General features: G+C 53.2%; 1 protein-coding gene across 6 annotated transcripts in view; it reads left to right on the top strand.

The window, feature by feature from the left end:
• Window positions 1-15,424, top strand: part of TNRC18 (trinucleotide repeat containing 18) — a 123,837-nt gene that overhangs the window by 3,861 nt on the left and 104,552 nt on the right. For 4 of the 6 annotated variants that reach the window (XM_037995199.2, XM_037995200.2, XM_008018781.3 and 1 more), the window contains exon 2: window positions 200-629. The exons of the other annotated variants lie outside the window; for them this stretch is intronic. In XM_037995199.2, the coding sequence (XP_037851127.2) occupies window positions 443-629 (187 nt within the window). In that variant the 5' untranslated portion in view covers window positions 200-442. The remainder of the gene's footprint in view (window positions 1-199; window positions 630-15,424) is intronic. 6 annotated transcript variants of the gene reach the window in all.

Raw genomic sequence — 15,424 nt, forward strand, 5'->3', positions numbered from 1 at the left:
CTGAAGCCGCCGGCGGAAGGAGTATGGATTTTACTTTTCACTGAAAAGGGGCTACTCCCGATTTCATTTCTGGCCACTTGGTCGGCACCCCCCGATTCTGAAGGGCGAGGCGACTTTCTGAAACTTATTACTTTATTTTTTTCCCCTTTTTCCTTTCCCCCTTTATATTTCTTCCGCGGCCCGTCTCCTCCCCGCCAAGACGCCGTGTGCGCCGCCTCGCGCAGCTCCGCCTGGCCGCCCGGAGGGGCCCCACCGCCGGCCGCCTGTGCGCCCCGGGCCGCGGGCCCGCCGCCGAGCGCAAGCCCCGCTGGCCGCCGCCATGCACGCCGCGGAGCCCCCGCCGCCCGAGGACTCTGGGACTACGCCGAGGCCGGACTTTTAGGTCCCACTGAGCTAGGCCTGCGGGCCGGGTGGGGGGCTGGCCGCGGCACTCCCGCGGAGAATGGATGGCCGAGACTTCGGGCCCCAGCGGTCCGTGCACGGTCCCCCGCCGCCGCTGCTGTCCGGCTTGGCCATGGACAGCCACCGCGTGGGCGCGGCCACTGCCGGACGCTTGCCCGCCTCGGGCTTGCCCGGCCCGCTGCCGCCTGGGAAGTACATGGCTGGCCTGAATCTCCATCCGCACCCGGGTAAGTGCCCCACGCCCTGCCCGTCCCTTCCTGTCTTCCCCGGGAGATCCACTCGGCGGGGTCCTCCTGTGCACTCGTGGCCGGGGCTCGGCGACTCTCCTTCAGCCGGCCACGATGGTGCGGGCGGACTCAGCCCCCAGGGCGGGGAAACTCCTGGCCCCGGAGCCGAGGCCAGTCCGGCGGCCCCGGCAGTAGAAAAGGGCGCGCAGCTCGGTTGCCTTTTCCTCACCGTGTCCGGCCCTAGTGAGCCGAAAGCGGGTGCCGTAGCCCGAGCCACTGGGGGCGATTCCAATCCCCGGGGGCCCCGGCGGCACAAGCCTGGGCTGGCGTTTTAAAAATCTGGGCGAGAAAAGAACAAACCGGCCCCCGCACCCCGCGAGACACCCGCTCCCCGAGCTTGATTCTTTTTCTTGGCAAACGCTCCTTTTGGCGCCCGTGGGCCCTCCTGGGTTCTCTTCCCAGCTCCACCACCCGCGCCGAGCCGGGTCCCTGGCAGTTACCGAGCGCCGGGGGATGCGGGAGTACGGTGACCCCAGCCCTGGGACCCTGGCCTCGGGGCGGGCGGGATGCCCCTTTCTTCCCGGGGAGAACGGCGGCCTTGGGAACCAGCACCCCGTTAGGAGGGCGGCGACCCGGGCCATCGGGGACCCCGTGTTCTCCGGCGCTAAAGAGTGCGGAGGTGCGGCAGGGACGCCGAAATGGGGCCACCACCGTCCGGAACCTAGAGGGAAAGAAGAGAGCGGGTCGGGGCAGGGCCCAGGCGGCGGAGGGGAAAACCCTGCTGCGGGAGGAGGTGGCCGAGAAGGTCCCGTGGCCTCCGCCATTTCCCAAGAGGGGCTGCCCAGGCACGGTGGGGACGGTGTCCGGGCAGGCGCTTCGCCGGGGCGGGAGATTATCGCTCCGGTCAGTCCGCGGCCGCTGCAGCCAGCGAGGCGGGAAGGAGCTCAGGGACCTCCAGACCAGCCCGGCCGCCGCCCCAGGACACCGGGTTCCTCCTCCCTGGGCTGCCCTGGCTTTTGCGCTTGGCGTCCCAAGTCTCGACTTAAAAAAAAAAAAATCCACCTTCTCTTCGAATTGCAGTTTCGGATTTTTGCGATTTCCAGAGTAGCCCCCGATGCTCCCCTCTTCCTTGGGGTCTTGCAGGAGACACCCCCGGCCCAGAGCTGCTGCCTCGGCCTTGCCCCGCCCGCTCGGCGGAGCTCGCTGATTTTGCCCCTCTCTTTGATTTTTGTCCTGGAACTTTTCAGGAACTGGAGTCCCGGGGGCTCGGCGGGACAAAGGGCCTTTGTGAGGCGCCGGGCGGGGGAGGGGCGGGCGCCCGGGGGCCGGGAGCTCGGAGATCCCCACTGGCCGGGGTGCTAGAACCGGGTCTTGGCCCTCGGACCTGCTTGTGCCCCTCCGGAGCTGGGGGCGCATTCCGCCCAGGGTCTGCGACCCGGGCAAGGGGTTGTTCCCGAGTGGTGTGTTGTGGCGAGGGAGGGGCGCGGGGGACCCCCGAGTAAGAAATTGGGGGGCAGCCCTGGGGTACAGAGGCTATCTGAACTGTCCCCCTTCTGCGCTCCCCACAAGTCCACCGTGATGTGTGTGTGCATGTGCTTTTTGGGTCATTTGGTCCAGCCCGGAGTGGTGGCAGGGGGGGCCCCCCCAAGCCTGGGAATCGGTGCCCGTGTCTCTCTGACTGGCTGGGCCTGCGCTTGGCTTTTTCGAGGCTGGGAAGGGGCGTCGCGCACTCCCCGCCTGCGATCTGGCTCCGGCCTGGCAAGGCAAAGTGCCCTAATGCGAAGCGGTGAAAACAGCTACTACTCATGCATGAGTGCACCGTGCCAGGGCCGCGCCTAATCTGACGCAGCAGTCAGACGGCCTAGTGCCCATTTGCTGGATGGTGAGGCTGAGGTGGAGGGAAGGCCAAGCCTCGGAAGCCCAGCGGGAGGTAGTCTCGGAGCTCTGCCTCTGCGCACCTTCTGTGCTCACTGGGAGCTGCCTGACTTCTACACGCCGAGGCTGAGGTCCGGGAGGAAACAGCAGGAGGACTGCTGCCGCCCCCTGAACCCCGTGCTCACCCGGGAGGGAAAGGTGGGGGCCGGTGCTGCTTCTGGCTGCCCCCCTCCCCAACTTCGAGTGGCCGCACGGAGACCTCGGACCCCAGGCCAACGCCCAGAGCCAAGCCCGTGCTAATCCCATTAGCCACGAGGTGGGAGCAGCTCCCATTCACTCTCTGCTTGGGGCTGGGCCGGATTACACATTCCTCAGCCCAGCACACCCTCCCCCTCCCGGGTTTTCTTTGTGGGGTGCAGGTGCTAAATTTTCCCTTCTGACGCACCTCCCTCTCTTCCTTGACTGTCGGCACCTTAGGTCTTGCCAGCTTTATCAGTCCCATCTTTATTTGTTTATTTTTGTACCGGGAAGTCCTGAGTGGTTGAGCCACTTGCTTGGGGTCACACAGCTAGGGAGAGGCACATTACCGTTGGGCTCTGGGGAAGTGGATGAGCGCTGCCAGGGCTTGTAAAGCCCCTCCTAGGCCGAGGGAGGTTCCCTGGAGAGAGCTCAGAGCTGGAGGGGCCCTCGGAGAAAGATCCCCTGGGAGGAATCCCATCCAAGCTAGCATTGACAGCCATCTGCTGGGGTGGGTCCTCTGGAAGAGCTGGTTTCTGCCTTATGGGTCAAGATGGAGGGGTTTGGCCTCTTCCTCTGCAGAAGAGGAGGTGATTTTAAGAATGAATGGGGTTTGGGATCAGGAAAGGGTGGTTTTTTAAGTTTCTTATTACCTTGAGCCTTGCTACATTGTGAACAAAATAGTCATAGCCGGATCTGGGAGATGGGCATGTAACTGACAAGCACCTGGGGCTTGGCTCTGTGCTCTGGGCTTGGGAGGCCTGGACTCAGTTGTCCTCACAGGCTGCAATTAAAGAGTTATTAGTAGGATTTTGTACTTGGATGTTTATTCTCCCTGCCCCCACACCCTAGGCTGGCCCTGGGAGGGTCCATGAATAGAGGGCGGGACTCAGGGATCTGGGTGGGGAGGCCCTGCACTCTGGCCTGGCCAGCCGTCAACAGGGGGCCATGGACCTTCTCCAGGGTCTGATCAGATCCATCTCTGGAATCCAGTGTGTCAGCCTACTGGGATTGATTTGGAAAGATTCATCAGTGAAGACCACTGGCAGAGTGATGGAGAGATAAGGACGATTTGCAAGGGGCTTCCTTCTCTGGTTAGAGGCGACAAGGGAGGCCCTGGGAGAGTTCTGGAATCTGGAAGGGCCACTTGGTGGGGAGGAGGCTCTCTCTCTTGGTTCTTCAGCTCCCAACACCGGTGCTTTCCTTCTTTTCTCACTTGCTCATTTACTCAGCAAATACTTTCCAAGTGCTTCCTGCGTGCCAGGCACCGCTCGGGTCCCAGGAATGCGGCAGTGAACCCAACAGACAGAAGTCTCTGCCCTCATTGGAGCTCACGTTATTCAGGGGAGTTGGAGTGAACACACAAATACCAGAAGGAAATTTTTTTTTTTTTTTTTTTTTTTTGAGATAAGGTCTTTGTCTGTTACCCAGGCTGGAATGCAATAGCGTGATCTCAGCTCACTGCAACCTCCATCTCCCAGGCTCAGTCCATCCTCCTACCTCAGCCTCCTGAGTAGCTAGAGCTACAGGCATGTGCTACCACGCCCTGCTAACTTTTTGTATTTTTTAGTAGAGGTAGGGTTTTGCTTTGTTGCCCACGTTAGTGTTGAACTCCTGAGCTCAAGTAATCCTCCTGCCTTGGCCTCCCAAAGTGCTGGGATTTCAGGTGTGTACCACTGCACCCAGCTGATTTTGTTACTTAAAAATTTTTTTTTATTTTAGTAAGAGACAGGGTTTTACTCTGTCACCCAGGCTGGAGTGCAGTGGTGCAGTTATAGCTCATGGCAGCCTCAAACTCCTGGCCTCCCTGCCTTGGCCTCCCAAAGTGCTGGGATTTCAGGGGTGCACCACTGCACCCAGCTGATTTTGTTACTTTTAAAATTAATTTTTTATTTTTTTATTTTTAGAGACAGGGTTTTACTCTGTCACCCAGGATGGAGTGCAGTGCTACAATTATAACTCATTGCAGCCTCAAACTCCTGGGCTCCTCCTGCGTTGAACTCTTGAGTAGCTAGGACTACGGGTATGTACCACCATGCCTGGCTAATTTTAAAATTTTCTGTAGCGACAGGGTCTTGCTGTGTTGTCCGGCTGGTCTCGAACTCCTGGGCTCAAGAGATTCTCCTGCCTCAGCCTCCCGAGTAGCTGGTACTAAAGTCCAGCGCCAGGCTGGAGTGCAGTGGTGCAGTCTTGGTTCATTGCAACCTCTGCCCTCCTGGGTTCAAGTGATTCTCCCTCCTCAGCCTCCTGAGTAGCTGGGATTACAGGTGTGTGCTGCGACACCCAGCTAATCTTTTTATTTTCAGTAGAGACAGGGTTTCACTGTTGGCCAGGCTGGTCTCAAACTCCTGGCCTCAAGTGATCTGCCTGCCTTGGCCTCCCAAAGTGCTGGGATGACAGGCATGAGCCACGGTGCCTGGCCTAATTTTAAAATTTTCTGTAGAGACAGGGTTTCCCTATGTTATCCAGCTGGTCTCAAACTCCTGGGCTCTAGAGATCCTCCTGCCTCAGCCTCCCGAGTAGCGGGGACTATAGTCCAATGCCACTGTGCTTGGTTAAGCAAATGATTTTTTTTTTCTGAGAGGGAGTCTCGCTCTGTTGCCCAGGCTGGAGTGCAGTGGCGCGATCTAGGCTTACCACAACCTCCGCCTCCTGGGTTCAAGTGATTCTTCTGCTTCAGCCTCCCCAAGTAGCTGGGATTACAGGCACCCGCCACCACGCCCAGCCAATTTTTTTTGTATTTTTGGTAGAGATGGGGTTTTGCCATGTGGGCCAGGCTGGTCTCAAACTCCTGACCTCAGGTGATCCACCCGCCCAGGCCTCCCAAAGTGCTGGGATTACAGGCGTGAGTGAGCCACCACGCCCAGCTTAACTTCGACTTATTTTTAAGTGAAAGTTTCCCAACAGTGAAAGTTGCCAATTTTCCCTGGACAACCAACTGGAGAAAGGATTCTCATATTGTTTTGTAATCTGATGTTTAAAAATGTAACGCTACACTGTGGAGTCTTATGCAGGCCGGGCGCAGTGGCTCACTCCTGTGATCCCAGCACTTTGGGAGGCTGAGGCAGGCTGATCACCTGAGGTCAGGAGTTTGAGACCAGACTGACGAACATGGCGAAACCCCGTCTCTACTGAAAATACCAAAAAAATTGGCTGGGCGTGGTGGCGGGTGCCTGTAATCCCAGCAACTCGGGGAGGCTGAAGCAGGATAATCGCTTGAACCCGGGAGGCGAAGGTTGCAGGGAGCCAAGATCACACCACTATACTCCAGTCTGGGAGACAGAGATTCCATCTCAAAAAATAAATAAATAAATAAATAAAAATTAATAAAAAAGGAACACAGACCATGCAGAAAACAAAATGGTAAAGGTCTGGTCTGGTCCGAGAGGTGAGGGGCTGTATTAGTGCAGCCCACCCCCACCCACCTGATCTGGAGGGGTGACCTTTTTTCCTGCATGCAAAGGGCAGAAAAGTGTGGTGAAGGTGGACAGAACACAAAAGGCAGAACCCGGCATATCTGAGCTGGCAGAATGGCTGTAGCAGGTGGGAGGGAATGTGGGGGAGGTGGGATCCTTCAGGTCCCTGAAGGCCAGTCATGAGGTCTTGGAATTTTAAACTGAGGAATGAGGAGGCAGTGGAGGGTTTAAGTGGAAGGAGTAATTGAAATTGAGGGACATTTCACAGAACTGGTCTGGACTCTTAAAAAAATGGCAGTGGTGCTACTGCTAAACGCAATGTGTGGCTCTCGATTGGATCTTGGGATCAGGGAAGATATTGCTCCAAAGAACATCATTGGGACAATTGAGAAAACTGGAATATGGACTGTAGATTAGCAGATAGTATCAGATCACTGTTAAGTTTTATGAAGTGGATAACTGTGTGTGGTTGTGTAAGAGAATGTCCTTGTTCTTAGGAAATAAGAATACTGAAATATTTACAGGCAAGGGACATAGAGTCTATAACTTATCCTTGGAATGGTTCAGGAAAAGAAAAAAAATATATATGGGAGACAATGGTACATCAAGTATTAACATCAAAAAAGACAGCGAGGTGGGGCGCAGGGTTCGTGCCTGTAATCTCAGCACTTTGGGAGGCTGAAGTGGGTGGATCACCTGAGGTCAGGAGTTCAAGACCAGCCTGCCCAAAGTGGCGAAACCCCATCTCTACTAAAAATACAAAAATTAGCTGGGTGTGGTGGAGGGCACCTGTAATCACAGCTACTTGGGAGGCTGAGGCAGGAGTATTGCTTGAACCCAGGAGGTTGCAGTGAGCCGAGATCGCTCCACTGCACTCTAGCCTGGTGAGACTCCATCTCAAAGAAAATGAAAAAATAAGACAGTGAGAGAGCAGCCAGTTGTTGGATCTGGTGAAGGTCATAGGGCAATTCATTGTACTATTTCTTTTTCTTTTTTTTTTTTTTTTGAGACAGAGTCTCACTCTGTTGCCCAGGCTGGGGTGCAGTGGCCGGATCTCAGCTCACTGCAAGCTCCGCCTCCCGAGTTTACGCTATTCTACTGCCTCAGCCTGCCGAGTAGCTGGGACTACAGGCGCCCGCCACCTCGCCTGGCTAGTTTTTTTGTGTGTGTTTTTTAGTAGAGACGGGGTTTCACCGTGTTAGCCAGGATGGTCTCGATCTCCTGACCTTGTGATCTGCCCGTCTCAGCCTCCCAAAGTGCTGGGATTACAGGCTTGAGCCACCGTGCCCGGCCTCGTTGTACTATTTCAAACTTTTCTGAATTGGAAATGATTTCAAAATAAGCATTTAAAAACAACACTAGGGGCTGGGCATGGTGGCTCATGGCTGTAATCCCACCACTTTGGGAGGCCTAGGCGGCTGGATTGCTTGAGGCCAGGAGTAGGAAAGAAGTCTGGGCAACATAGCAAGACCTTGTCTTTGCAAAATGTTTAAAAAATTAGTCAGGCATGGTGGCAAATGCCTGTAAGTCCCAGCTACTTGGGAGTCTGAGACGGGAGGATTGCTTGAGCCCCAGAGACCGAGGCTGCAGTGAGTTGTGATTGGACCAATGCACTCCAGCCTGAGCAACAGAGTGAGACCCTGTCTCAAAACAAAAGAAATGAGGCTGGGTTGCTAGCCAGAGACAGTCTGGTAGACGAGGAGAGAAGCAGGAGAATTAGGAGGTGTTGGTGACCAGGGAGGGAGGCTGGAGGTGGCCAGGGTTCTGTTCCTTTGGAGGTTGGGCAAGTAAGAGGGATGGGGAGAGGAGGGAAGGAGGAAGGGGAACTCAATGGTTTGGGTCCCAGCTGCTTGTGGAGGGATGGGGAGGGGCAGATTTGAGGAGAGCCTGGGGATTGGGTACTCTTGTTTTGGATGTGGCTGGCGGGGGCTGCTCTTGGCTCCCCGTCATGAACCAGTCTGTGGTCTGGCCCGACTCCTCCCATCCTGTCATGTACTGTAGCCTTGTCCTCCAACCAGACCCTTGCACCGGCTTTTCAGGCATCCCAGCCCAGCTTTTTAGGGGACAGGCTGGAGCTGTTCTCAGCACAGGTATCGGGCCTCCCCAGGGCCTGCTGGGAGCCCTGGTCAGTGGTCAGTCAGGGCCAGGGTCCTTACCACATCTGCTGCCCGCAGAGGCCTGGCATGTGCCTTGGGAGGAAGTCTAGGCCACTAGGTGGGAGCCACTCAAGTTCCTTGTCACTTCTCCCAGGCCACCAGTGTACTCAGCATTGCAGTGAGGTTTCTTCAGGCGATAAGGAAAGTGGTGGACCCTCAGCCTGGGGGGAAACCTTGACTTCCCACATCCTCACCAACCATTTGACACATTGCTGAGCCTTTTGGGGGGTCCCGGGAAGCTCCTTGTAATCGCCAGATAGAACATTGCTCCATCAAGAGGAAGGATGACCTCCAAGCTGAGGTGTGGGTGTTGTTCCCCCAGTTAAAGAGCATGTGATGACTTTCTAAACCTCAATTTTTTCATCTATAAAATGGGTTCATTAGAGTGAATGAATTCATTTGGTGGTTGTGAGGTTTGTTTTTATTTTTTATGTTTTTATTTTATTTTTTTTGGGACAGTGTCTCGCTCCGTCTGCCAGACTGGAGTACAATGGTGCAATCTCAGCCCACTGCAACCTCCACCTCCCGTGTTCAAGCGATTCTCCTGCCTCAGTTTCCCGAGTAGCCGAGATTACAGGTGCCTGCCACCACTCCCGGCTAAATTTTGTATTTTTAGTAGAGATGGGGTTTAACCATGTTGGCCAGGTTGGTCTCAAACTTGTGGCCTCAGATGGTCCACCCACCTTGGGCTCCCAAAACGCTGAGATTATAGATATGAGCCACCATGCCTGGCTGAAAATTCATTTCTTTATTTTCTGGAGTTAGTCTTTTTTTTTTTTTTCATTTGGAATTCCTTAGAATATTTGGCTTCCAGTTTCTCTCTCTCTTTTTTTTAAGAGACTGGGTCTCGCTCTGTTGCCCAGGCTGGAGTGCCATGGCATTCTCGTGACTCACTGCAGCCTCAACCTCCTGGGCTCAAATGAGCCTCCCATTTCAATGCCTCCTGAGTAGCTAGGACTGCAGGTGCATTCCACCACACCTGGCTAACTGTTACATTTTTTGTAGAGGTGGGGTCTCTCGCCATGTTGCCCAGGTTGGTCTTGAACTCCTGAGCTCAAATAATCCTCTTGCCTGGACTATCCTAAGTGCTGAGATTATAGGTGTGAGTTACCTCACCTAGCCAGCCTTCTGGCCCCTTGATACATTTTTTTCATTTGTCATATCTATTGGATGAGCTGCTTTGTTTTCTTGGAGATTTCCTTCCTGGAATTTTCCATCTTCCTTCTGTAGTCTGGTTGGCCCGGTTCTTGGGTGTGCTGTAGAGCCATTGTTCTTCAAACTCCCTTTACCTCTCTCCTGTGTGTCTGATTCCCTTGCCTTCCCGTTTCCTGTTTTACTGCCTCCTTTCTGTAGAGCACATCCTGCGGTGACTTTCTGTGAAAGGGTACGAGGAAGGCAACGTTTTTGGGGCCTAGTATGCCTGAAAAATGCTTTTGTTCTACCTTCACACTTGAGTGCTATTTGGGAAATACTTTCCCTTTCCCTCTAGGAATTTTTTTTTTCTTTTTTAATGAAGTCTTGCTCTGTCACCCAGGCTGGAGCACAATGGTGTGATCTCGGTTCACTGCAAACTCCGCCTCCCGGGGTCAAGCGATTCTCCTGCCTCAGCCTCCTGAGTAGCTGGGATTACAGGTGTGAGTCACTGCATCCGGCCTTCCCTCTAGGATTCTGAAAGAATTGCAACATCACCTTCCATATTGCACTGTTACTTTTCAGGAATATGATGCCATTTTGAGTCCTGATCTTTGTGTATGAACCTCCCGCCACCCCCTTTCTTTCCTTTTCTTTCTTTTTTTTTTTTTTGAGATGGAGTCTCACTCTGTAGCCCAAGCTGGAGTGCAGCAGCACGATCTCAGCTCATTGCAACCTTTGCCTCCGGGGTTCAAGCGATTCTCCTGCCTCAGCCTCCCAAGTAGCAAGTAGCTGGGATTACAGGCATGTACCACCCCACGTCCAGCTAATTCTGTATTTTTTTTTAACGGAGATGGGGTTTCACCACGTTGACCAGGCTGGTCTCAAACTCCTGACCTCAAGTGATCCACCTGCCTCGGCCTCCCAAAGTGCTGGAATTACAGGTGTGAGCCACCATGCCCAGCCTTCTTTCTTTTCCCTTCTCTTCTTCTTTTTTTATTATTATTATTTTTTGAGATGGAGTCACACTCTGTTGTCCAGACTGGATTGCAGTGGTGAGTTCTCAGCTCACTGCAACCTCCGCCTCCTGGGTTCAAGCGATTCTCATGTCTCAGCCTCCCAAGTAGCTGGGATTATAGTCTTATATCATTACACCTGACTAACTTTTGTATTTTTAGTGAAGATGGGGTTTTACCATGTTGGCCAGGCTGGTTTTGAACTTCTGGCCTCAGGTGATTCACCCACCTCGGTCTCCCAGAGTGCTGAGACTCCAGGCATGAGCCACTGCGCCTGGCTGCAGTTATTGTTATTCTTCATCACTGTTCTGAAATTTCATGTTGATGTGTTTTGTTACAGGGTCTTTTTGCATTTACTGTCTTGGGTGCCGTATAGACCGTAGCAAACTGGAAACTCAAGTCTTTCAGACTGAAATTTTTTTGTATTAGTTTTATTTTTAAATTTCCTTCCCAGTATTTTTGCTCTTCTCTCTAGTATTCCTATTAGTTAGGTATCCTGGGTCTCCTAGGCTAATCATTGAATTTTCTTTTTGTTCTTTTTTTTTTGAGACAGAGTCTTGCTCTCTTGTCCAGACTGGAGTGCAGTGGCATCATCTCGGCTCATTGCAACCTCCGCCTCTTGGGTTCAAGTGATTCTTGTTCCTCAGTCTCCCAAGTACCTGGGATTTCAGGCGCGTGCCACCGTGGTTGGCTAATTTTTGTATTTTTAGTAGAGATGGGGTTTTGCCATATTGGCCAGGCTGGTCTCAAACTCCTGGCCACAACTGATCCGCCCACTTCAGCCTCCCAAAGTGCTGGGATTACAGGCGTGAGCCACTACACCTGGTCTGATTATTGAATTATTTATTTATTTTTTAATTAATTAATTTATTTTTTTTGAGACAGAGTCTCGCTCTGTCACCCAGGCTGGAGTGCAGTGGCGAGATCTCGGCTTACTGCAAGCTCTGCCTCCCAGGTTCGTGCCATTCTCCTGCCTCACCCTCCCAAGTAGCTGGGACTACAGGCGCCCGCCACCACGCCTGGCTAATTTTTTTTTTTTTGTATTTTTTAACAGAGATGGGGTTTCACCGTGTTAGCCAGGATGGTCTCGATCTCCTGACCTTGTGATCCACCCACCTTGGCCTCCCAAAGTGCTGGGATTACAGGCTTGAGCCACCGCGCCTGGCCGCCTGGCCCGTTTTCCTCTTTCATGCATTGTCTTTGTTTTCTGAGTCTTTTTTCTCTTTTCTCTTTCACCTTGGAGACCTCCCGCGGGCATCTGTCAATGATCATTCTCAGGTGCCTCTTGTTTAAGAAAAAGCAGATGGGATTCAGATGTAAGGGTGGGACTTGTTGGCCATTGAGGAACTTCTTGAATGTCCTCTGTAGAAAGATCTTTCTTTGTTGACCTTGTAAATCTCACAGGCAAGAATTCACCGTTTTCTTGCCTGTTGACGTTGAAGCCAGGCTGTTCCTGTCCCAAGAGCTGAGTGTGCATGTTAAGGTTGACGATTCGCACTCCGATTCCTGTTTTTCCTTTGGTCCACACCCTAGTCCTGAGGCTGCATACCCTCAATGTTCCATCTTTCCCTAGTAAACAGAGGGATCAGTGCTTCTGTGGTGAAACCAACTCTCTTGTCAGCTATTCTGTGAACCCTGGCTTTACAGGCACTAGGGTCTCTGGGTTCAGTCTCCAGAATTGCTGGTTTCCTGATTGCTCCAAGCTTAAGTGTTTCATTTCCCCACTCACCACCGTGCCAAGCTGCACATCTTCTGTCTCTCTGCTTTCTTTTTTTTTTTTCTTGAGACGGAGTCTCGCTCTGTCGTCTAGGCTGGAGTGCAGTGGCCGGATCTCAGCTCACTGCAAGCTCCGCCTTTCGGGTTCACACCATTCTCCTGCCTCAGCCTCCCGAGTAGCTGGGACTACAGGCGCCTGCCACCACACCCGGCTAGTTTTTCTGTATTTTTTAGTAGAGACGGGGTTTCACCGCGTTAGCCAGGATGGTCTCGATCTCCTGACCTTGTGGTCCGCCCGTCTCGGCCTCCCAAAATGCTGGGATTACAGGTTTGAGCCACCGCGCCCCGCCCTCTCTGCTTTCTTGCTTCCAAATGGTTTTTTTTTTTATTGAGACAGACTCTCACTCTGTCACTCAGGCTGGAGTGCAGTGGCGTGATCTCGGCTCACCGCAACCTCCGCCTCCTGGGTTCAAGCAATTCTCCTGCCTCAGCCTCCTGAGTAGCTGGGACTACAGAAATGCGCCACCACACCCAGCTAATTTTTATATTTTTAGTAGAGACGGGGTTTCATCCTGTTGGCCAGGCTGGTCTCGAACTCCTGACCTCAGGTGATCCACCCGCCATGGGCTCCCAAAGTGCTGGGATTACAGGCGTGAGCTATGCGCCTGGCCAGGGGGATGTTTCCTTTTTCCTTTCCACTTCTCTCCTGTCTCGCTTTCGTTCCTTTTTTTTTTTTTTTTTGTTAAGACAGAAGTCTTGTTCTGTCGCCAGGCTGGAGTGCAGTGGTGCCGATCTCAGTGCACTGCAGCCTCCGCCTCCTGGGTTAGGCACGCACACCACGCCTAGCTAATTTTTTTTATTTTAGCAGAGACGGCGTTTCACCATGTTGGCCAGAATGGTCTCGATCTCCTAACCTCATGATCTGCCCCTGCTGCGCCCAGCCACTTTCATTCCTTTTGAAACTGTATTACTGTCATTTTTGTGAGGTTCTGGTGTTTGGGAAAGGATTTGTAAAGATCAAACACCGTGCAGTCTCTTGTAGGCTCACACTCCTCCTCTTGCTACTTTGTCTGGGAGACTTGGTTCTTCTGTCTCTCCTAAGAGGCATCTGATGTCTTCTGGCTTTGGCCGGAGCAGTTCCTAGAAGGCCCTCCACCCCTACCTCTTTTTCCACCCTGGGAGGTGGAGTCTCCGTAGGGGGGAAACCAATCACTGGGGAAATCCTTTGTGATTGCTTGAGAATTGACGAAGTCTGGAGCCCTAGGGGCAAGGCTGAGCTGGACGTATTTGCATATCATTGGCTGGCCTGAGGCCTTGACCTCTCCTTGGCCGCCTTTGGGATTCCCTTTATTTAAATTCGAGCACTTATTTTGTGGGCTGGGTACCTGATTGGAGCAAGACAAAGTCCCTGCTCATATTTGAGGATTGGGGAGGGACTGGGATTAAGCCAGAATTGCCGGCTCGTGCTGTGGTCCCAGGTGGGGAGTAACTGGGAGCCCAGCTTGATGGATATTTTTTGGAACTCTGCTCACCTGGTGGGGAGGTCGGCGATGGCTTTCCGCTGGAGTGGTGGCTGGAGGTGTAGGAGGGGCAGGATGGGGTGAGGAGGCTGGGAGGGGCAGGATGGGGTGAGGAGGCTGGGGTGGGCCTCCCTTCTCCCTGGGGCCATCCCCCAGGCCCTCCTGGTGGGGCAGGGTCGAAGCAGGTTGATCTGGGCTGGTGGCTACTGCAGTCTTGGTCCTGGTTCTGGTCCCAGCATAGCTTGGAGGAGACTGCAGCCTCGGACTCTCACTTGCCTCTTTTCTGTGCGGATGGGAGCTCCAGGATGGCGGCGGTGGCCACAGGTCCGATGGCCCAGCCGCAGTGCCAAGGACATGCAGGGTGAGCCCCTCTCCCACCACCCCAGTCTCGAGCTCTGTCACCTGAGGGGAGGGGGGATGCCGCAGACGTCCCTGCGAGGCCGGGACACAGAACCTTGCCATTTTAGGCTCAGAGTATGAGATGCCCACCCCAGGTCCCACAGTGGGAGGTGTGGGGTTCGAGGCCCTAGCTCCCTGCAGGAACACTGGGGGCTGGTAGGGAGGTGAGGGTGTTGATAGGAATTTGTCTTTTTTTTTTTTTTTTTTTTGCTTCTTGGTTTGTTTTTCTTTTTTCTTTTTTTTTCCCCGGAGACAGAGTTTCGCTCTGTCGTCCAGGCTGGAGTGCAGTGGTACAATCTCAGCTCACTACAACCTCCGCCTCCTGGGTTCAAGTAACTCTCCTGCCTCAGCCTCCTGAGTGGCTTCAATTACATGCACCTGCCACCACACCCAGCTAATTTTTGTAGTTTTAGTAGAGACGGGGTTTCACCCTGTTGGCCAGGCTGGTCTTGAACTCCTGACTTCAGGCGATCCGCCTGCTTCTGCCTCCCAAAGTGCAGGGATTACAGGCGTGGGCCACCGTGCCCAGCCTCTACTTTCTGTGTCTACGGATGTGAGTACTGTAGGTACCTCAAAAGTGGAATGACACACAGTATTTGTTTTTTGAAAAATTAAAAAAAAATTTTTTTTTGAGACAGAGTCTCGCTTTATTACCCAGGCTGGAGTGCAGTGGCGCGATCTCAGCTCACTGCAACCTCCGCCTCTTGGGTTCAAGCGATCCTCTCACCTCAGCCTTCCGAGTAGCTGGGATTACAGGTGCCCGCCACCACGACGGGCTATTTTTTGTATTTTTTGTAGATGGGATTTCACCATGTTGGTCAGGCTGGTCTCCAACTCCTGACTTCAAGTGATTTGCCTGCCTCGGCCTCCCAAAGTGCTGGGATTACAGGCGTGAGCCACCGCGCCTGGCCCTAGTATTTGTTGTTTATGTCTGGCTTATTTCACTCAGCTTCATGTCCTCAAAGTACATCCATGTTGTAGAATGTATTGGATTGTCCTTCCTTTTTAGGGCTGAATAATATTCCACTGACTGGATGGACCCCATTTTGTTTATCGATTCATGGATGGACACGTGGGTTCTTTCTACCCTTGACTATTGTGAATAGTGATGCTGTGGTGAACATAGGTATACAAATATATGTTCGAGTTCTGGATTTCAGCGTCTGCATACTTTTCTATTTTTTAAAATAGAAACAGGGTCTCATGATGTTGCCGAGACTGGTCTCAAACTCCTAAGCTCAGATGATCCTCCTGCCTTGGCTTCTCAAAATGTTGAGTTTACGGGCATGAGCCACTGTGCCTGGCCTGATTTCTGTATACTTTTTATTT

Source organism: Chlorocebus sabaeus, chromosome 28, assembly GCF_047675955.1.
Source record: "Chlorocebus sabaeus isolate Y175 chromosome 28, mChlSab1.0.hap1, whole genome shotgun sequence".
In the NCBI taxonomy this organism is placed as follows: domain Eukaryota; kingdom Metazoa; phylum Chordata; class Mammalia; order Primates; family Cercopithecidae; genus Chlorocebus; species Chlorocebus sabaeus.